Source organism: Danio rerio, chromosome 5 (assembly GCF_049306965.1).
Source record: "Danio rerio strain Tuebingen ecotype United States chromosome 5, GRCz12tu, whole genome shotgun sequence".
Taxonomy (NCBI): Eukaryota; Metazoa; Chordata; class Actinopteri; order Cypriniformes; family Danionidae; genus Danio; species Danio rerio.
The window spans coordinates 53,980,352-54,003,044 of NC_133180.1; the positions used below are offsets into that span (position 1 = coordinate 53,980,352).

Below are 22,693 nucleotides of genomic sequence, written 5' to 3' on the forward strand. Positions count from 1 at the left end.
TGATACACTGTGGTGGCGATTCTGATAGAAAAGGTTGTTTGCCAGATGTTTATAAAACTGCTCTTCTCTCTCAGTGACTATTGTTGTGTTTAGGGGTACATGCCAGCTGCATGACATTTACAACTCCACAGACTGCAGCATGGAGGTGTCGAAGTGTTCAAAAACAGTATACCGACCCTCTGCCTTTTCAGACTTCCTTTTGACCTCAAAGAATTAAAATCAAACTTAATTTGAAGTATACCAAGGCCTTCGGTGCACTGTAAACTGGACAATACAGGACATTTTGCAATGATTACAAGAAGTGAGTTCAATCAAAAGGGTATTAAAGTTTGCTAGGTGTAACTGTTATGCAAATCCCATGATTATGATTTAATCACCCTTCACACTTCTATTATGGTTTCATCTTAAGTTGCAGCAAACAGTGTACAGCAAATATTTGTTTTTAAAAGAAGTAAACTTCAAATTCAGCAAGTTTGTCATTGTCAGGTTTGGGTCTCGGCATGGCAAAGGCAAGAGAGATGGGATCCAACTGCAGCTTAACAACAATTCATTAAAGAAAGTATTAGTGCAGATAATTGTGGACAAAAACGGGAAAAAACAAGAATCATACTGTACACGCCAATCCAAAATCAAAGTCAAAACAGTCATAAGGTCATAAACAAGGCATTGATCCGAAAGTACAAACAAATTAAACAACAAACTTAGAAGGCAAAAACACAGTGACAGAAAATATATGTAATGGGAAACAACAAAGACTCACTGCAGACTGATGTGTGTAGAGTGTATACAGTTGATTATTAGCCCCCTTTGATTTATTTATTTTCTTTTTTTAAATATGTGCCTAATAATGTTTAACAGAGCCAGGAAATGTTCACAGTATGTCTGATCATATTTTTTTACTTCTGGATAAAGTCTTATTTGTTTCATTTCGGCTAGAATAAAAGCTGTTTTTAACTTTTTAAAAACAATTTTAAGGTCAAAATTTAAGATATATATATATATTTATTTTTCGATTGTCTACAGAACAAAACATTGTTATACAATAACTTTCCTAATTACCATAATCTAGTTAACCTAATTAACCTTGTTAAGCCTTTAAATGTCACTTTAAGCTGTATAGAAGTGTCTTAAAAAATATGTAGTTAAATATTATGCACTGTCATCATGACAAAGATTAAATAAATCAGTTATTTGAAATAAGTTATTAAAACTATTATGTTTAGAAATGGGTCGAAAAAAAAATCTCTCTTTTAAACAGAAATTGGGGAAAAAATAAACAGGGAGACTAATAATTCAGGGGGGCTAATAATTCTGACTTCAATTATATAGTATGGATAATCAATAATAAAGTGAGTCAACTGTACATGTGTGGTCAGTGGAGAATGGTGACCGGTGTGTCTAACGGCATGCAGGGATTTGTAGTTCATGTATGAGTTTGTAGTTTACCAGCGATCTTCCAAGAAGTGATTGCTGATGATCATGACACCCGTGTCCATAGGGATTAGGGTATAAAACATTAAACACTATGTTGAAAACATATCAATTGGAACACAGTTCCTTCAAGTAGCTCCTTAGGATCGCAAAAGGGCATAATTGGGAACCACTGTCCTAGCCTGCAACAACTCAGAGTCAAGTGGACCAGGTTCCAACAATTAAACATTCCAGCGTCCAAATTTTTATTGCACTGGAAAAATGTGAAAAGAATAAAATAAAAATACAATACACTCTTCAACAATAATTCAATTTAGAATATATAACACCCCACAACGTGTTGTTACTTATCATTTTCAATTGAACTGCCACGCAGGTGTGTAAACGCACAAAGTTGTTACCTGATTTTAAGCATGAACAGCGACAAACAAATGACACGCAAATTTGATCCATTTATTTTATCAAAGCTGTGGGCACCCACACACTGGTGCACTGGGAGGCAGATGTATGATTGCATAACTCATTACATAATATGCCCCATCTTCTCCAATCCGGCTGCTCTTTCCTCTGGCAGAGAGTCAGGAAGGTTATGCGGAGCTGAGCTCTGCCCTGACGGATGCTCCCACAGGCCTCTAGCTAGACTTACAGATGAAAGCAAACGCTGGAGCAAGCAGACAAGATGAAATGCAGAAAGAGGAGAATGAGGGACAAGTATGATCAGGTGAGATCAAGTACAGCACTTCACAATAATTTTCCTTCAGGACTCACTATGGAAATCAAGTGGCAATCCAACAAGGAAGCACAACTGCTATACAACAATATACAAAAAAACAAGTTCCGTTATCTCATGGGTACAGTTGATTTGTGATTAATCAACAGATCTGAATGCAGTCAGATTACAAAGCAGCTTATTCTAAGACAATAAAACACATCCCGTACAGCTAGAGGAGTCTGATCCTCAAATGAATGATTCTAATGAACGTGACCTTTTAAGCAAATCAAACACACCGCGGAGCTAGTGTAGTCAGAGTGCCAAAATAAATGCTTCTAATGGGTCTGATCTTTTAATTGAATCAAATATCTACTGCACAATTAGTATAGTTCTTTTAGTCAACAAATGATTCTAATGAGTCTGTTCTTTTAAGTGAATCAAACACTGAACAACTCGTGTAGTCAGATTCCAGAACAAATGATCCAATGAGTCTGATCTTTTTAAACTTGATCAGTCTGGACTTTGAGTAAATCAAAGAAGTTTTTTCCAGACAAATTATTATAAATAGTCTACTCTTTACAGTAGTTAGTCAAACATATACTGTACACCATACATCATACTGTACAACAATATAGATCAAACATAAGTCAAACATATACTGTACAACAATGCATATGAAATCACCACACATTTTTGCTTCATAGCAAATAAACAAATAACAAATATGTAGCAAAAAAAAAAAAAAAAAATCATTAATTTGTTTAATAACTGAAAATGCTGATTATATAACCAATGACAATATCACAATAAAATAAATAAATAAATAAAACTACTTTGTATCAAGTTGGTTCCAGCTTTCTAATAGCAGACTAGAACAGATCAGCTTTACAAAAGCAAACGTTGCCATGCATGTGCTATAACACATTTAAACATAACATATTTTATATATAATTTCCACCAAAAACTTTTAACTGGATTTAAATAAGTTTGCTGATCATGCAATTGTGTTGATATGCATTTTCTTCAGTAAGCTGTGTATTTGCTCTGGCAAGATGTGTTACTCTGAAATTGTTCATGTTTATAACCAACCATCTATCCATTGATGAGATGAGAAAAGTGTCCAAAATATAATTTTACTCCTATGCATTGACTGTTGAGGTAATGGCCACCCCTTCCTGAACAGCTGCCTTTAATGTGTCTGATCCTTAAAAAGCCCCTATTAGAGGTTTTTGAAAAATGACCTTCCATGCAGTGTATTATGCAGTTATAAGTGAATGAAAACATCCAGCTGAGATTTAAACCTGAAAATGTTTAAAAATTTGGGTTTAAAATAAGATTTAACCTATTTTAAATTAACTTAGTTTAAATTATTCATAATTTGTCCGGATCTTTTGCCTGTTCGTATCAACGACGACAACAAACAATACTAAATATGAACTACCGGATCCGGAAAAAACCATCAGATACTAGCGGAGTGCGAGGGATCATGGCATTGATCATGACGTGAAGAATACTATCACTGAGAGATGCCAGATATGCGGCTGTGGGAAATAAAAGGATAAAGTTCATTTTCGACAACAACACAGTATAGGCAACCGTGTGCTATGTTTATATATGAATACCAGTGTGTGTCCATCCATTTTTTTTTTTTAGGTATAATTGTAATTTAGCCTATAGTTTATTCACAACACATAACTCAAGAGAAGTAATGGAAGAAGAGACTCAGTCACCTACAGAAAGCTCACTAGCACCTCATATGAACCATTTCCACTTCAGCTGAAACAATTGTCATTTATAAAGGCATCTATTCAGTTTGTTCAAACTCAAGTAAACAGTATATGGTTAAGAGAAAATGGTTTTCTGAAGTCTCCTAAAACTCTAAATATATGACATGACAGAAACAGTGAGCTAGAAGAGTGAGCACCACTCTTATTTAAAGGAACACTTTGATGTATCTATAATTACTGCATTTCTTTTCCAAAAAGAAGTCAAATTTCAATGACAAGAAAGAGAGAGCGGCAGCCTGCTGAAGACATTAATTGTCCTGTGTTTGATGTCGCTGATCAGAAATGTGTTTGTTATGAGTTAAAGGCAGCAGCAATTAAGCCACAGAAGGCCTGTTTTTAGGCAAGCTGCTATGACGAAGCATAGATTTCTAATCTTATGCCCAACCCTTTAAGTCCATCTTTTTCATCTTGGCCTACAATTTCTTCATCTTGAACTTGAACTTAAAAAGTGTCAATAATAACTCTCATGCTGCTCCACACCCTAAGATCTTCATTCATATTTGGGGCACAAATTAAGATATATTGGATGAAATCCGTGAGCTTTTTCAGCCTCCATAAACAGCAGTGATCCATATTCATTCAAAGTCCAGAAAGGTACCAAAGAAAAATGACTCCCATGAGCTTGGAGGACTACATCTATACATCTCTGCAATGACTCAAATAACTTATTAATAAAGTCATCTGGAACGGCAAAGAAAGTGTTATTGCAGGACTCCCATAGTTCATCAAGATTCTTTGAATTCATCTTCAATGCCTTCTCCATCTTACCCCAGACAAGTTTGATAATATTAGTGTCTGGTGACTGGGCTGGCCAATCCTGGAGCACCTTGACCTTCTTTGCTTTCAGGAACTTTGATATGGAGGCTGAAGTATGAGGAGCGCTATCCTGCTGAAGAATTTGCCCTCTCCTGTGGTTTGTAATGTAATCGGCAACACAAATGTCTTGACACCTCAGGTTGTTGATGTTGCCATTCAAACTGCAGATCTCTCCCACGCCCCCATACTGAATGTAACCCCAAACCATGATTTTTCCTTCACCAAACTTGACTGATTTCTATGAAAATCTTTGGTCCATGCAGGTTCCAATAGGTCTTCTGCAGTATTTGAGATGATTGGGATGCAGTTCAACAAATGATTCATCGTAAAAATCTACCTGTTGCCACTTTCCAAATGATCTACTAGAAGTCAGGTTATTCTTTGTTGCTCTTATAACTGGGGTTGACAACAAGACTTTTGCAAGGTAGTGTACACTTTCATGTACTTCTTTACAGAAAGCCCAATTGGAGAAACCTATTACACAGTCAGGGAAATTGGATATTACATGCATGTCTGTTATATATTTTTCTATTTGGTAAACAGCACACCCATATACTGTAAGTACAAATGGATTAGCAAAACATGTAAATATTTAGAAATATATAAATGAATAATTGATTGTTACTTTTTGACTGTCAATAAATTAAAGAATAAATAATGAATAAAACAAACCAAACCAACAAACAAATACATTCAAGCAATTTTCACTTGACTACGCAACTACAGAAAATTGTCAAGCAGCTGCAACGATGAATCTACTTTAACTTGAAAAGATATGCTTAAATATTAATAAGATCTGGGCAGCATGGTGGTGAAGTGATTAGCGCGATCGCCTCACAGCAAGAAGGTCACTGGTTCGATCCCCAGCTGGCTTTGGTTTCCCCCAAAGTCCAAAGAAATGTGGTATACAGTTGAAACCAGAAGTTTACATACACTGTATAAAAAGGCACATGGCTCTTTCTGTTATGCTTAATAGTAGAATAATGAGAGAGATTTTTTTTTTTTTTTTTTTTTGATAAATTGTTATAACTGTTTTTGAAAGTCAAGTTTAGAAACAATAAGATTATTATGCCTCTAAAAAGCTTAGGTGATGGTGTCAAGGTTTTGGAAGTTTCTTATTGGCTAACTGTCAACATTTGAGTTAATTGGTGGCACAACTGTAGAATAGTATTAAAGGAAAACCTCAAACACACTGCTTTCTTAGGAAAATTAACAAGCCAGAATCAACAAAAGTCAGATTACAATTTGCTAAATTACACTGGGAAAAAATGAAAATTTTTTGGAGACATGTCCTGTGGTCTGATGGAACTAAGATTAAACTGTTTGGCCATAATGGCCAGTGTTACATTTGGAAGACTAAGGGGAACGCTTACAAGCCAAGGAACACTATCCCAACCGTGAAGTATGGGGGCGGCAGTACCATGTTGTGAGGCTGTTTTGCTGCAGGAGGGACTGGTCCACGACACAGCATGGATGACATCATGAAGAAAGAACATTATGTAGAAATACTGAAGCAAAGTCTTAGGACATCAGCCAGGAAATTAAAACTTGGCCACAAATGGGTCTTCCAAACAGACCATGACCCTAAGCATACTGCCAAATTAGTTAAACTGTGCTTTAAGGACAACAGCGTGAATGTTTTGAAGTGGCCATCACAAAGCCCTGATCTCAATCCTATAGAAAATTGTTGAAAAAGCTTGTGCAAGCAAGACAGCCAACAAATCTCACTCAGTTACACCAATTCTATGAGGAGGAATGGGCCAAAATTCCTTCAAACTATTGCGAGAAGCTTGTGGAAGGATATCCAAAACATTTTACCAAAGTTATACAGTTTTAAAGCAAAGCTAAAAAGAAAATCCAAAGAAAAGTATGTAAACTTTTGACTGTCTAGAAATTAATAAAAAATCTCTAATAAAAACATTCTCTCATTATTCTGGCTTTTAGCAATTGTAAGGTAATCCTAACGGACCTAAAATAGCAAACATTTAGTGTGATTTACCATCAGACATTATAATTTTTTTTTTAAATGGTTATGTTCCTTTTTTTTTTACAGTGTATGTAAACTTCTGCTTTCAACTGTAGGTGAAATGAGTAAGCTAAATTGGTCATAGTGTGTTTCCCAGTGTTTGGTTGCGGCTGGAAGGGCATTCGCTGCGTAAAACATATGCTGGATAAGTTGGTGGTTCATTCTGCTGTGATGACCACTGATGAATAAAGGGACTAAAAGAAAATGAATGAATTAATTAATAATTAATAAGACCTAAATAGATGTGTTGAATTAGATATTTTCATCCAATAAAGAATGTACCTGCCACTTCATTTTTACCAAAGATAAATGAATCAATGAAAGGCATGAGCATTTTAAAAAATACCGTGTGAGCGAACAATCAACCCGTGTGTGTGTGTGTGTGTGTGTGCTCAAAGTAAGTAAGAAGTGGGTAAAAAAACACACAAAAAACAGAAATGCATCAGAGAAAGACGACTAAACAGATCTCTGGAGGAAGACCGCCATGGCTCCACCAGCGAGGGCCTGTCACGGCCACAACGCCACATAAATATTTAACAGCTATATTCAAATTACGAAACACAGAGACTCCTGCCTCAGATAAAAACACATATTCCTGGAACTATCAGAGGAATGCTAAAGTCGTGGCCCTCCCTCCTCTCACGTTAAAAAGAAAAGTAGAACGGGTTCATCAAAAGTGCTACAATGTAGGTGCATAAGTGTGTGTGAAATAAGGCAAGACAGTGTGTGTTTCTGTTACTGTAGAAAAACTTGTCCTTGTATAGTCTAGATACACAAATTACTGACTGTGACAAGCTATCTGACCTTTGACACCAGAGGTGATGTAATGCCGGGTAGATCACCTTTGGGTTCATGATATAAAAAATAATATAGAAAAAAAAAATTTAAATAAAATAAAATTAGAAATAATAATAATATTATAGAAAATAAAATAAAAACAATAAAGCGTAATATATGTATATATATATATATATATATATATATATATATATATATATATATATATATATATATATATATATATATATATAAATAAATAAAATTCCATTGCTTTCAGGACATTGAAGTAGTTAGATTATACAATCCAAGTATATTAAAATCAGAAAACAGCTTTGTGTGAGAAGCAGACCAAAACACAAAACATTATTGGTCATTAAATAAAATATTTTTAAAAAATTAATAAATAATAATAAAAAAATAAATAAATAAATAATAATAATAATAATAATAAATAAAAAAATAAATAATAAATAATAAGAAGAAAAAATAAGGTAAAATAAAATAAATGAAAAAAATAAAATTAATAAAAAAAATAAAACACGAAGTGGATGATTTGAGTAATCATTTAAAAAAAACAAACAAAAAAAAAAAAAAAAACAAATAGAAAGCTTTCAAGGACATTACAGTCCAGTTGAAGATTTTATATTGAAAGTCTTTTAAAATGAGAGAATAGCTTTGGGTGAGGAACAGACCAAAACATTATTGTCTGGAAATCTTCACCTCCACTTGAAGTGAAACACAACAACCAAAGGCATTCACAATGAATGACTTTAAATTTGGCAGCATATTCCAGCATACTCAACCGGTATGAAAAACATGTTGAGAAGTAAAAGTGCAGATTATTGAAAAATAAATAAATGTGAATACAGCATTCAATGGCAAAATAGCAATCTCCAGACTCATGTCCTTGCAGCATTTTTAAGAGCATATATAAATTAGAATTAAAACTTTCCAGTTCCTGGCAGACACCTTCTTATACGTTGAGACAATTTAAAAAATAAAAAAATGGATGTAATAGAGGAATCTTTTGATGCAAAATAATTTCAGTACGGCATAATAATACTTATCTTTGATCAGTTTACAATGGTCTCAAACTCAATTGTTGGAGGGGTGCAGCTCTGCACAGTTTATCTCCAACCACGTCCTTCTCACACCTGCTTAATAGTCTCTAGTAGTCTTGAACACCTTGATTAGTTGGATCAGCTGTGTTTGATTAGGGTTGGAGCAAAACTGTGCAGAGCTGCGGCCCTCCAGCAATCCAGTTGGAGACCAATGAAGAAAAGGGCAGATTTCAGCAGATGAGTTGTAAAAGGCAAAGAACAAAATAAAGATGTATATAACATTTTACTGCCTAAAATGTTACATTAAATTACAATTATAATTATTGTATAGTTCATTTGAAATTCTTAAATAAAAATGTTTTATTTTCCTTTTAAATAGAATAAAAAGTTTACATTGAAACAAAGCTAAAAAAGAAAGAACTAATTAAGCAAACAAAGCAAACAACAAACAGAAAAAGAAAAAAATCCAAAAGGAAACAAAAAGCAAAACAAATAGTAACCAAGCCAGACTATAAAACACTTTAACCAAGCCTAACAAAGAAAGACACAACAATAAAATACAAACAAAGTTCTGCCCAAAATGTCTACTTATTAAACTGAGGTGTTCTCTTTTTACCCTGAAGTATTTATGATTGATTTTCCTCCTGACCCTCTTGCAATATTGGGTTGGGCTCCTTCCTTTGAAAACTGTACTTTGGATCAAATCCAGACAATATGGAATGACTATAGCTAAATGAACAATAGTTATACATTTAAGACATGGCTAACAAAATTTTGTGATGTATTATAAATGGAAAATATTAGTTATGAGAATGCAGGGAAACCAAATAAATTTTTGAAAATTTGGAAGCCCTTTTTTAAATGTCTGGAGACTGACCAATGATAATGATTTTGACTTTTTATGTATTTTTATTTATTTTTTATCTCTTTTTCTCTTACTTTTTTTAGTCATTTCCATTAACGATGTATATAAGCTCTATATGTAATGTGCAGTAAAAGTCAGAATTATTAGCACCCTATTTGTTTATTTTTTTCCCCAATTTCTGTTTGAACAGAGAAAAGAATTTTTTTTAAACACATTTGTAAACATAATAGTTTTAATAACTCATTTCTAATAACAGATTTATTTTATCTTTGCCATGATGGCAGTAAATAATATTTGACTAGATATTTTTAAGACACTTCTATACAGCTGAAAGTGACAAGTTAGGTTAATTAGGCAAGTTATTGTATATCGATGGTTTGTTCTCTAGATTATCGAAAAATATATAGCTTAAAGGGGCTAATAATATTGACGTCAAAATGTTTTAAAATAAATAAAAACTGCTTTTATTCTAGTTAAAATAAAACAAATAAGACTTTCAAAAGAGGAAAAAAAATATTATTAGACTTACTGTGAAAATTCCTTTGCTCTGTTAAACATAATTTAGGAAATATAACAAAATAAATAAATAAAATTTAAAGGGGAGGCTAATATTTCTGACTGCAACAGTATATTTGCAGATGTTTAAGTTGACTTGTGGATATGTGCAGGTATAGATTATTCATTGAGGAATATTTGTGCAGTTGTGGATGTACATGTGCATATATGTATTTATATTTTGTATACATTTATTTTTATTTGCTGGCATGAGGTGGATTATGGGTTTGTTCTTTAAGATGTGAAAAACGTAAAAATACAAAATATAAAAAAATAAATAAATAAAAACAAACTGAAAAATACATTAAAACCAAACCCAGAAAGAAAAAAAAATCAATAAATAAAATAAAAATAATAAGGATGATGAAAATAATGATGATGATATTAATAATAATAAAAAAGATGATGATAATAATGATGATGATAATAATAATAATAATAATGAAGCAAACAAGTAAAACAACAACAAAAGTAAACAAATAAATAAACAAAAGATTAAACAAACAAACAAACAAATAAATAAATACATAAATAATTAATAAATTAATTAATTAAATAATTACCTAAAAACCTAAACTATCATGTTAAAAAACTGTTTTAATTACAAAAAAGAATGTAAACACAGTATTTATTATACTGTACAATGAAATGAATAAGAAACGTTCTGGCCAAATGTCCATTTTGTGTCGCAGTAACCCTTTAACCATCAACAAAACAGAAAGACAGACAGATGACAAATGATGTAAGAGTCAGTTGTTTGTCTCTCTAACTCTAATGTCATGTATACTCGTCTAGATACTTTAAGAAAACTGTAGCTTTGCAGTTTCTCATTCTTCCTTCATCCTTCCTCTTGCTCAAGTGCCTTAGGCCAGGGATGAACTGGACCGTTTCCAAAAGCAACACCATCTCAAAGAAACTAAGCATTATTTATGTTTAATCATTTCACTCTTTGTTTTGCTGCTTTTCCCACCAGTAATGGTAACTGTGTGTGGGTTGGATGGATGTGGGTGGGCATTTCATAATAACAATCACTACAAAAACTTACCAAATTGACGAAAGACAAGCCGCCATAGCTGTGTGCCACAATGAAGATGTTTTTGGCAAGTGATTTCGAGATGAAGTAGTCCCAGGCATAGAGTGTGTGTTCTTCTGGACTGCCATTTTCCTAAAAAACAAAGAGTGGAAACAATTGAAGAGGTTAAGGGGTCATATGATGCATTGATACTTTAAAATATTATACTACTAGGCTGTTACAGTAAATTCTTGATTCTGATTGGGTAAATGTTTTTTGGTGCACCATTACTTTCAGTGAAACACAAAGCTGAAGAACATTACAGTTCTGTATCATTTCAGCAAATGATTAGTTGAGACAGTGATGCCAAACTTCATCAATCAATCAGTCAATCAACTAACAATTATCTGTCACTTGTTTGCTATTGATGGCACATGCCTCGCTTGCTAGCACTAAATTGGCATTTTGGAATCAGCAATGGAGGCTTGGAGGGTTATATTTACAGTTGAAATCTACATTTTAAGCCCTTTTTATAATATTATTAAAGTGCTGTTTAACAGAGCACAGAAATCCTCACAGTATTTCTCAGGCTATGTTCACACTGTGAGTCTTAGTGCTCAAATCAGATTTCTTCTCAGATCTAATTTTTCTGCATGGCTGTTCACACTGCTCTTATAAATGTGGTTAATATCAGATTTGCAGTGTGAACAGATCATAGTCCTAAACTGACCTGCATGCGCAAAAGTACAATTACTGACAGCACAAAATGTCTAATTATGCACACGTGATACTATATAACGCAAGCACGTTGTCAGATCATGCTTATATGATTATTGCCCTTTTCACAGACAACCGTGGTGTATTTCATGAACTGTAAAGGGTTGTTCTGCTACTACTAATGTGTATTTCTGCAATTTAAATCTAAAATAAGTCACTTCTGATTGAAAACACTGATCGTTTGTAATTTATGACAACCGCAATGTGAGTCTGTCTGACCACCCGTGTAGTGAACAGCCGCAGACTGAACTGTTAAGGCAGAGTTGGTTTATCTCCATTTGCAGAGTTATTTAATTTTACTTCGTTATAAACAGCAGAGGGGTGAAGCAGTGGCACAGTAGGTAGTGCTGTCGACTCACAGCAAGAAGGTTGCTGGGTCGAGCCTCAGCTCAGTTCGCGTTTCAGTGTGGAGTTTGCAGACATGCGGTACAGATGAATTGGGTGGGCTAAATTGTTCGTAGTGTATGAGTGTGTGTGTATGTTTCCTGGAGATGGGTTGCGGCCGGAAGGGCATCCGCTGCGTAAAAACTTGCTGGATAAGTTGACGGTTCATTCCGCTGTGGCGACCCCGGATTGATAAGGGGACTAAGCTGACAAGAAAATGAATAAACAGCAGACAAATGGTGGAAGAAATTGTCTCTTTTTTAGCTGTGCGAAAAATACGTAGTGTAGTATAAGCAGTGAATGGTTTAGTCGAGATTTACCCCCACGCAGTTTATGTAATGGTTTGGCCCTAATGTGTGTGTGTAGTTGAAGATGTAGCTTTTGGCTGTGTGCGCACTGGTGTTGGAGAGAATAAAGTTCTGTGTAGCCCGCAGTGCGTATTAATAGTGACAAAAAGCGAAAGTTACAACACGAAGTTCGCCCAACTTTAAAATGATTTTGAGGCGGAGATGGGAAAGGGCCGTCATTGCAGCTTGCGCTTATGGTTTTCATTATGATATCCTCTGCCATTCAGAGGAATGTGTGGGTACAAGAGAGATCTCAGGTCTGGTGGGAGCAAATTGTGGTGCGTGGCGACTGACCACTTTCCTCTTCTGTGTTTACTCTGGTGTTGTTTACCGCGTTGGCATCTCCACACACGCTCTTCTTTCTGTCATTAAACTGCAGAGAAGCACCACATTGTCACAAGTTTAATTATGTACCGAACGGAATGCCTCAATAAATCCGATCTGCCTGTTTACATGACAGTCGCATTGTCACATATCCGATATATATCTGATTTATTTCCACATATGAAGGAGGCCTGAAACCGATTTCTGAATATCCGAATGCATGCCTTTTTTTCCGTGTTTACACGGTCATAGAACAGATCCGATCTGTGTAACATACGACCAAAAAAATCGGAATTAGGTCACATTTACCTGGCAGTGTAAACGGGGCCTTAGTGTACACATATATAATTGCACTTTAAGCTTAATACTAGTAACTTGCAAAATAACTATGAATATAGCTATTGACAATAATAACTATATATAACAAAACTAAAAATGGTACTGGCAAAGACAAAAACTATTTTTTAAACTTATGTTAATAATGTGTTAAAGAAAATGTATATCAATTTATATATTGTAAACTAACAAACATATATTACACTATTATACTAACTAACCAATTTAATAATTATATACTACACACCACTGTTGGATAAGTTACTTTAAAAAGTAATAGATTATAAATAACTGAATACTACTGGAAAATTGTAATCTGATTACATTACTAATTACTTCATATAAAAGTAATCAGATTACTAATAACTTTAAAGTTACTTTTAAAACATAAAACCTATTAAAAAAATACTAAAACTACAACTCTTTCAGTAATTTATTATTCACAAATAAACATTACAATGGGTTGATCACAGCAGTCTGACACATTCAAAAGACTTAGAGATAGTTCGCCCTAAACTTCTCTCATCATTCACTTGTTTCAAACCGGTTTGTCTGTTTGTTTTAAACATTAAAGAATACATTTAGAGGACAACTGGATACTTGTAACCATTGACATCCATAGTATTAAAAGCACTTAAGTGTTTGGGTTTTCTGTGTTTATTTGATGTAATTAGTGTACTTATACCTAAATCTGTATATTACATACAAAGTATAAGGCAGATCGGTCAGTTCTTATGACTTGCGGTTTTCAACTATGTGTGCCTGTAAAATGCGAGCGTGAGCAATATGTGTTCCGAATATGAAAAAAAGACGTGATGGGTGAATGGTCCCATAAGCAGCTACACGTCTCTTCACATTCAGAAGATACCTTCACTCCCGATCCTGCACTGTGTTTTTGAGTGCCGGTGTCCTCCTCGTTGACGAGTATTGTGGTAGAATGCTTTTTGTTCAAGCGTTTGAACAAGTTGCAGGTGTGCCAACCATATTATAAACAAATAACTGGCAGTTAAGTTACTGGCAAAAACATACACACCCGATGTGTAACATATCTACCAAAATAAATATTTATATTTTTATATTTAATACAAAAACAACTAATTTGTTTTCTATTTTACAAATGCCTAAAATGTTTTGTATTGAAACGTTAATATAAAAGGCTATCTAGTTCCCTACTAATCTAATACTGAAACAAACCAAAAATTGGACAGGTGTTTGGATATAACTCCTTTTTTTTCGGACACTTTACTTTTTATTGAACTGGAATTTTGTGCTGGAAATTAAAACTGAATTCAGAAATAGTTTTGAAACAAATATTTGAGCTTAACAAATTAAATTAAATATGTAGGGTAATAGATGTCTTTAGTGGAGTGCAAATAACACTGTTTCCTAATCCACAAAAGGAAAGTAGTAATGTAAAGAGTGAAATATGAAAAAATAAATAAATAAATTCACAAAACAGAAGGCCATATAAAACAGATCAAAATTCACAATAAAGATGTCAAGTCATACAATATTGATAGCATTTACTCCACACAAAAAGCCGTTATAAAAAGATGCATCTTCAGTAAGAATTTAAACACCTTAACAATACTCCTCACATAACTTAACAATGAACAATCTTCACCAGTTCAAAAAAAATAAAAATTTCCGAATCATAACCTTTAACAGAAACACTTCCACATGAACCCACATACAGTACATACATCATTAAAAAATATTTCCTGAGGACAGATTAATCACACTATATCTGTGGAACAATAAAATTTTAAAAAATTCCCATCAAATTACCAAAAAAAATTTAGAGATTATAGTTACTTTAAATAAACTAACAACCCGAATATAATACACAATGTTTTAATACAACAAAATATAAAGTTTGACCTCTTTAAGTCAGAGACTGCCTGAAGACGTGCAACCCATAAACTCACAGCCAGCCGCATTCACTCGGTTAAATATATCTGTCTCAATCAATGACTCTTGCATACTGCAAATGCCTCCGATGCAAAACTCAATAGATCGCGTGACGTCAAGTTTAAATCTTAATTTGTACCCCACTGACTGATCAATACGGCCTCTATACCAGCGATAAACACATAATCGGACTACATGGGAAGGTCACACAAGCAGGGCACAAACACAACACTTGTAATTAACACTGGCCTGAGGTTTAATGCTCTACGAATGCAAGGAGAGAGAGAAAAAGAGAGGCAGAGGGAAAGAGAGAATTTTAAAAAGCCATTTTATTACAAAACAGGGCTACGTTTCATTTTACAACTGCTTCTGTGGTTCCATAATTCCATCAGGTCACATTAATACAGTCACAAAATAAATAAAAAACAGTGTTAAATAAATCAATAAATAATTTAATTAAATTTTACCCACAGATTGTAAAAAATAGATCATCAATTACGATTTCACAAATGGCTCCTTTGCTACAGTCTTTTAGCCCTAGGGTTAACAAATCTTTTGTGGATTTATAAAAATGAAAGTGAACTACAGTAGTAGTCTAGACTTTTTTTAAACAATTTTATAAATCTGACAAGCTCTAGACTCAGATTCACACACTGAAAGAAATAACTTCTTGGTGTAGTAAAATCTAATAAATTTACTCTCAAAATCTTTAAACTGTAATATTACTGAAAATGTCAAGGATAACTACACTGTAAACTATCCTGGTTTCCTTAAATTTTTAAGCTGAATCAAATTAACTTTATGAGTTCATAGAACTTATATTATGTTAAACTCACTTAAAACAACATGCATAACTTATAAAATTAAGTTAGAACATGATTAACTTAGTTTAACAAGTTAAAATGAACTAAAAATATATGTAGTTATGACTAACTGATCATATCATTTCTTACAGTGTAGTATTTACACATTTACTTGATGCAATACATGAAATGAGTGAGTTACATACTATTGTGCATTTACTTGTAATATTTAAATATTTTCTAATAATTGCGAACATAATAATACTACATACATTGTAATAATGGCTATGTCGTAATGGATGTGTAGTTCCCAAAATCCTTTGCATGGGATTGAATTAAGACAGGATATTGTGAAAATAAAAGCAATCTTAGGTGTTTTAATTTAGGAGAATTTGTTGGAGTTTAATCTTCACTAGTTTGAAGATTAAGAAGTGTTTTTAGTATGTGTCCTTTAGTTTTGAGGTTACCACCTTGGAGAAGAGAAGCACCCATGCTTTGGATCTTGGCATTTTAGTTACCAGCATTAATGTTTGATGCTTCACTCATAGAGTCTATAGCTGTGCTAACACTAGCTCTGAGATCAGTAAGCATTTTTAAATTAAATTTGCTCCTGGGTTCAATTTGCTTAAAATAATTTGAAATAACAAATTTCAAGTCAGTGGAAAAGTGTCTCTCAATTAAACTAAGTTACACCAAATGTACCAATTTGTAATCAATCAGATTTATTTAAATTGATAAAACAAGAACATGAGATTACTTGATTAATTTAAATAAATAGACTCAAAATTAAAGATAATTCATGAACTTTTACTTAATTTAGGACTGTTAGATTGAACATTAAGTAAATGTTACATGCTTTTGACAAGTTATTTGTACCAGATGTAAGTTTTTTTTTAAAGTACATTTTAAGAGTATTTTTTTTCAGTGCATCTTTGTTTCCGTATTAAAGAAAAAAATAATAATTAACAGCAACAGCAGCGTTTCCTCCGAGTTTTCCCCACAAGCCCAAAGACGTGTGGTATAGGTTAATTGGGTAAGCTAAAAATTGTCCATAGTGTATGGGTGTGAATGAGTATGTACAGTATGGACGATTCCCAGTGATGGGTTGCAGCTGGAAGGGCAGCCAATGCGTAAATCATATGCTGGATAAGTTGGCGGCTCATTCTGCTGTGGCGACCCCAGATTAATAAAGGAATTGAGCCAAAAAGAAAATGAGTGAATGAACATTACTACCACCATCTCCAAATGATACTGTTCCGACTTTAGTCTTCCTGCTCATGCAAACTGCAAGCCTTGCCTGTCCTAAAACAAAATGTAAAATCTAAAGAGAGGAAGGGTACTACAGAGAGAAAAAAAAAGTTAATTTTGAATTTTAAGTTCACTTTTTTTACAAATAGATAACTAATGTTCAAAACATCCATTTAAAACACCCAAATAAACTCATTATCATTTAACATATATGAAATTTCATCAATCCCCCATATTTCTCTGAATTTTGGTAATGAATCCAGTTTTAACCGAGAGACTTTAAGCCCCAAAAACAAAGGGACAACACTTATTGCAACAACATTTTTTCCTTGTCTATTTACTGCTAATTTTGCAGTGCCAGAGATAAAATTAATTAAAAATCATCACATATCTTTTGAACTGCACTTGTTGAAGAAAATCAATTAATTTAAATTATCTTTTTTTTTTTTCTAAACAAGATGTAGCTTTAATCGAAACAACAATTCCCATAAAATGAAAAATAAATTATTTGCCTTAATATATATATATATATATATATATATATATATATTTTTTTTTTAGTTAAAGAAAATACAAAGCATATTAAGCTTCTGTTTAAAACGCATGCTCTGGCCTGTTTGAGTAACTTTCAAATTTTACATTAGTGAAAAACAAATATTTCTTAGCTGAGCTCTTAATCAAAATTATATATATATATATATATTCTATTGTAATAATTCTGTTTTAAACTTAAAATATATTACTTGAAAAATAAAACAAATAATAACAAATTGAAATGAAAGATGTATTTTTAACTGAATGAAGTATCACTTGAAAGTATCAGTGTGTATCCTTATGGCTAATAATAAACACCTGAAAAGGAGAGAAAGAGAGAGAGAATAGAAAGGGCATTCTTTCACCAGCGCATGCAAGATTGATCTGTGTGTTTGTTTGTGAACACAGCAATCGTTTAAATGCAGAATAACAAGTAAATTAGAGAAAAATCACTAGCAATGAGTGAACAAACGTGGGTGTCAGTGGCATAAAAAAACAAGAAACAATGAATGTGCCATGGTATAAAGAGCTCGGCCTTATTGCAATCAGCCCCTGAAAGTTAGCAGCCTTGCCCCACGTTTAGCCTCTCTCTCTCTCTCTTGCTCTCCCCTGATCTTGCATCAGCTCTCCCACATTGATTAGCTTTTTGAAAAGCACAATAATAAGTGAATTAGAGCTGAAGGAGCTGGCAGGAGGGAAGAGATTTCCTGTCACCGAGATGGCTTGTGTTGGCGAGGGGACACAAATATGAAAGTAAATAAACAGGCTGGTGGGGAGGGGGGGCGGGGGTTACGGTGTGATGCAACTGGCGGAAAGCGCTGAGCCCAGATCTCCTTGGACGGAAACGGGGGACGAGTCTGCGTGTCTTTCTCTCTCACACCCCTCAGACATCAAAGCTTTTTGAAGAACCAAAGCTGAGTCATCATTGCAGTGAAGCTTTTAATATTCATAAAGCTCTCATGTGCTCAGATGTATGGACACAATGAGGTGTAGGGGACAGTGATGGGTTTATGTCCACTCACTACACTCAACTAATTTTTTCAGCTGCTTGTTCAAACTACTTATTTAAAATGAGCTGAATCAAACATAGTTCTTGAGTTTTTTTGAGAGGGCTTATTTTTTATATGTTCGATCCACTTAAATTTGTAAAAACAATTGAGTTAATTTATTTGTCAACATGGAGGAACTGTGTGGAACCCAGCAGTTTTTTCGGTGTATATAAATGATTCTGAGTGTAGATGATTCATCAGTTTGTGATATTCTGAAGATGATGGAATTAAAATGTCTCCAGAATGTTTCATTAAGATGTAAGGAATCCTCGTGTTTTATAGAATATAGCTACTTTTTTTTTTACTGATGTAACCAAGATCTGAGAGAAAAAAGAACGTCAAGTCCATGCAAAATCAAACACAGCATTAATAGGCTGAGGGAAATTTAGTTGATGTCAGTGTGTTGCGATGTGGTCAGGGTGTTATGAGTTGCTGACTATAAGTGAAAAGAGCCAACAATGCTGTTGAACAGGGGAAATATTAAAGTTACAGATGTAGGCCTAACAAAATATTTAAAGTAGTAAGCACTGTTGCCTTACAGCAAGAAGATCGCTGGATCAAGTCCTGGCTAGAACAGTTAGCATTTCTGTGTGGAGTTTGCATGTTCTCCCTGTGTTCATGTGGGTAACCACCAGGTGCTCCGGTTTCCCCCACAGTCCAAAACCACACAGTATAGGTGAATTGAATAACTTGAAGTGTACATAGTGTGTGAGTGTATGGGTGTTTCCCAGTACTGGGTTGCATCTGGAAGAGCATCTGCTGTGCAAAATATTTGCTTGATAATTTGGTGATTCATCTGCGGTGGTGACCCCTGATAAATAAAGGGACTGAGCTGAAGGAAAAAGAATGAAAATGGTACGATGTGCAATTAAGTCAATTATTTTATAGTGAAGTAAACATAAGACTGACCAGTATTGCTCACTCTGTACATTTATGTGTGTGTGTGTCTGTGTGTCTCCACTGTTGCACAAGGGTGATGCCATATAAAACCAGGTAACATCCCCCTCCCCTTATCACCCCAGCACAGAGTCTGACACCTGGCCCACATACACACGCACACAACACTGACTTCCTCCAACCCTTCCCCTATGATTGACTAGCTCCTCTGATAGAGCCCACACTTATCTAAACAGCATTTGCATATTTGTGTAATTATTTCCTAGGGTTAATTAGCTCCTGTGAAACAATACGCCCTTAGAGACCAGTTCCCGGTGACAGGTTCACCCTCTTTCTCTCTCGCTGTCAGCCCTCATCTAATCCATGCATGTGCAAGACCTGGAGGACTCGCAGACACCATAGACCTGTTGCTCACATATCACTGCAGCAGCATATGGAAAATAAGTTCTTTATTTTTGCTGTTCAAAAGATTATTTGTCAAAGACGAAAGGGGGATTTCAGCATCAAAAGTGCTAATGCAAGTTTACATTCTGCTGTACTTTAAAAAAGGTGCTATAAGTGTATTGTTTTTTTTAGATTTGTTTGTTTGCATTATTTATAGAAAAAAACAACAGATGTTGACCAAAGTGCTTTACAAAACAGCCAACATACATAAGCTATATATATATATATATATATATATAAACCAAATGGTGTAAAACAAATTACAATAAAAGGTGCAGTAGGTGATTTTCTTCAGAAAACTATTTTAGCTTCACGCAGAGCTGATGAAGATGTAGTTGGCAAAAATGGGCTAACGTTATATGGACAGATTAGTTTGTTCAGCCACTGAAATCTCCCAGTGAGAGATTGATGTGACTATTTTCCATTTAATAAGATCCTTTTACAGCATCGATAATGTAGATTTATATTTAGTTTAACAACAAAACATCAGTAAATAGCGCTATTCTAGCTGGAAAAAAAGTTAGACAGTTGCTTTTATATTCACATTGAGTCATTTCTGAACAATGACAGCCTGTGACATGCTCCCGATATTGTTTACCACACTACTCAGGCTTAGTAATAAGTAAAATTTTTGCACCCCGCTGGGTCAACCACTACGTACACTTCTAACTGGCAAATGACATGAACTAGTGAGTTGTCTGCTGTCGTGTCGTGTCACGGTGGGCGCGTTCATGATTTCAGGAGGTGTGGCTTTAAAACACAGTCCCTCCCCTGCTGTCCAAAGCTAATATGTTAACTGGTTAGCATTTTGACAGGTCACCTACTACAACTTTAATTAATTACAATCAAAAGCAAGAGACAGAAGGTGATTTTTCTTTTCTTTTTTTTTTTTTTAAACGAGACATTAAAAGCACCAAGTGAAGAGCATGAACTGATATGCAAAGTCAGACTCTTCCACGGACAAGGGGCTGTGACAGAAAACAACACTGTCTCCTTTTGAGCTGAAACTGGTTTTCTGACCTAATTGGCCTCAGCAAAGTGTGCCAGTGAAGAAGCTCACCAAAGTAAGTCGGTGCCAGATCGTTCAAACTTTTAAAACAAATACAAATAACTAGTATTGAATCCTAAATTTAACTGGAAGCCAGTGAAGTGATGATAAAACTGGTGATATACTAAACTAAATAAAATGCGTTTACAACAAACTTGCTAGTAAATTACATATAAAGTAAAGTTCAAATAAAGGTGAATTTCAGCCCGGCGATGCTAAAGATGCAAAATGCACATTGTGGGAAAGTCTGGGATTCACCTCAATTGTGTCATCGAGCAAAGTTAAGAAAAATCTATGAGGATGAAAAACATCCCCTGATAAACCTAGAGCAAGAATTCTCAACCTTTTTTTACTTTAAGGCCCACCTCTTTCTCTGATCAATTTTTAAAGGCACACCTGTCTGACATATTAAAAAAAAAAAAAAAGGGAATATAACTATATAACAAAACATACATAAAAAAAAAAAAAAAAACTACAGTTTCAAAGAGAACCACAGGTCAACAGGGAGATTGCAAAAGACCAGCTTCTGCTTTAAACTGAATATCATTATTTTATCATTATTTTACATTCTATGGCAGAAACACCATTGAGGCTCACTAGATCTTCCTGTATGGGCGTGCTTCCATTATAAAACACTTACAGGACATTAATTTGGACTACTATGCAGATATATGAAATAGTTCACAGAAAAATAAACAATGAGAGACTTTCACTTCATGCATAGGTTCATGACTGAACAGACTACTAATTGCATACATGCTCGTGATCGAGGCTGTTTTTGCGTGAGTTTGAAGTAATCAATCAGTGAACAGAAGAAAGTGCATTACTTCGATCATTTTAATATAGCATATTAATAATGAAATCAAAAAAAAATATAGTATAATATTGAGTGTTAATTTTAAGGTTAATTCCGCTGCCCACCTGCAGGACCGCTGCAGGAAGATTTATATAATATAATTAATTACTCATTTAAAGACGACGCCTTCAAGTAACTAATCCAATGTAACAATATATTATATAAAAAATAAAAAATAAAAAAAACAGGTCATATTTCAAACAATAATACTTTTACCACATGTTAAATGGACCATAGAGCACAACAAACATTCTAATCAATTGTTATTTCAATATTATGTTAATCGTAATACTGTGTTTTATATGGTATTCTTTAATTTAGGTATTTTCCTTATTATGTCATCAGAAATGTTATTCAATTAAAACCCCCTCAAAATTGTGTTTTATATAATCTTTTGTTAGTTTTAAAAATATCATACAATTGTGGATCAGAAAAGGAATAGTATTGTATTTGTACATAAACAGACAAAACATTAGTTGACCCATATATTGAAATTGAATAGGGTAAATATACTTATTTTTGCATACATATACATTTGTATAAGGTTTATGTAATGTTAAAGCAGACACTTTTTATTTCTATTTTAAATGCTGCAAAATTAGAGGACAACTTACAGTTTAGTTCTTGACATACAGTGTCTTAAAGTTTAGTACTCTGTATATGTTAGCACTTCGCAAACCAACATGTCAC

General features: G+C 33.9%; 1 protein-coding gene across 6 annotated transcripts in view; it reads right to left on the reverse strand.

Moving 5' to 3' along the window:
• Nucleotides 1-22,693, reverse strand: part of arb2a (ARB2 cotranscriptional regulator A) — a 321,565-nt gene that overhangs the window by 142,810 nt on the left and 156,062 nt on the right. For 5 of the 6 annotated variants that reach the window (NM_200418.2, NM_001431106.1, XM_073950011.1 and 2 more), the window contains 1 exon segment: nt 11,079-11,198. In NM_200418.2, the coding sequence (NP_956712.2) occupies nt 11,079-11,198 (120 nt within the window). 6 annotated transcript variants of the gene reach the window in all.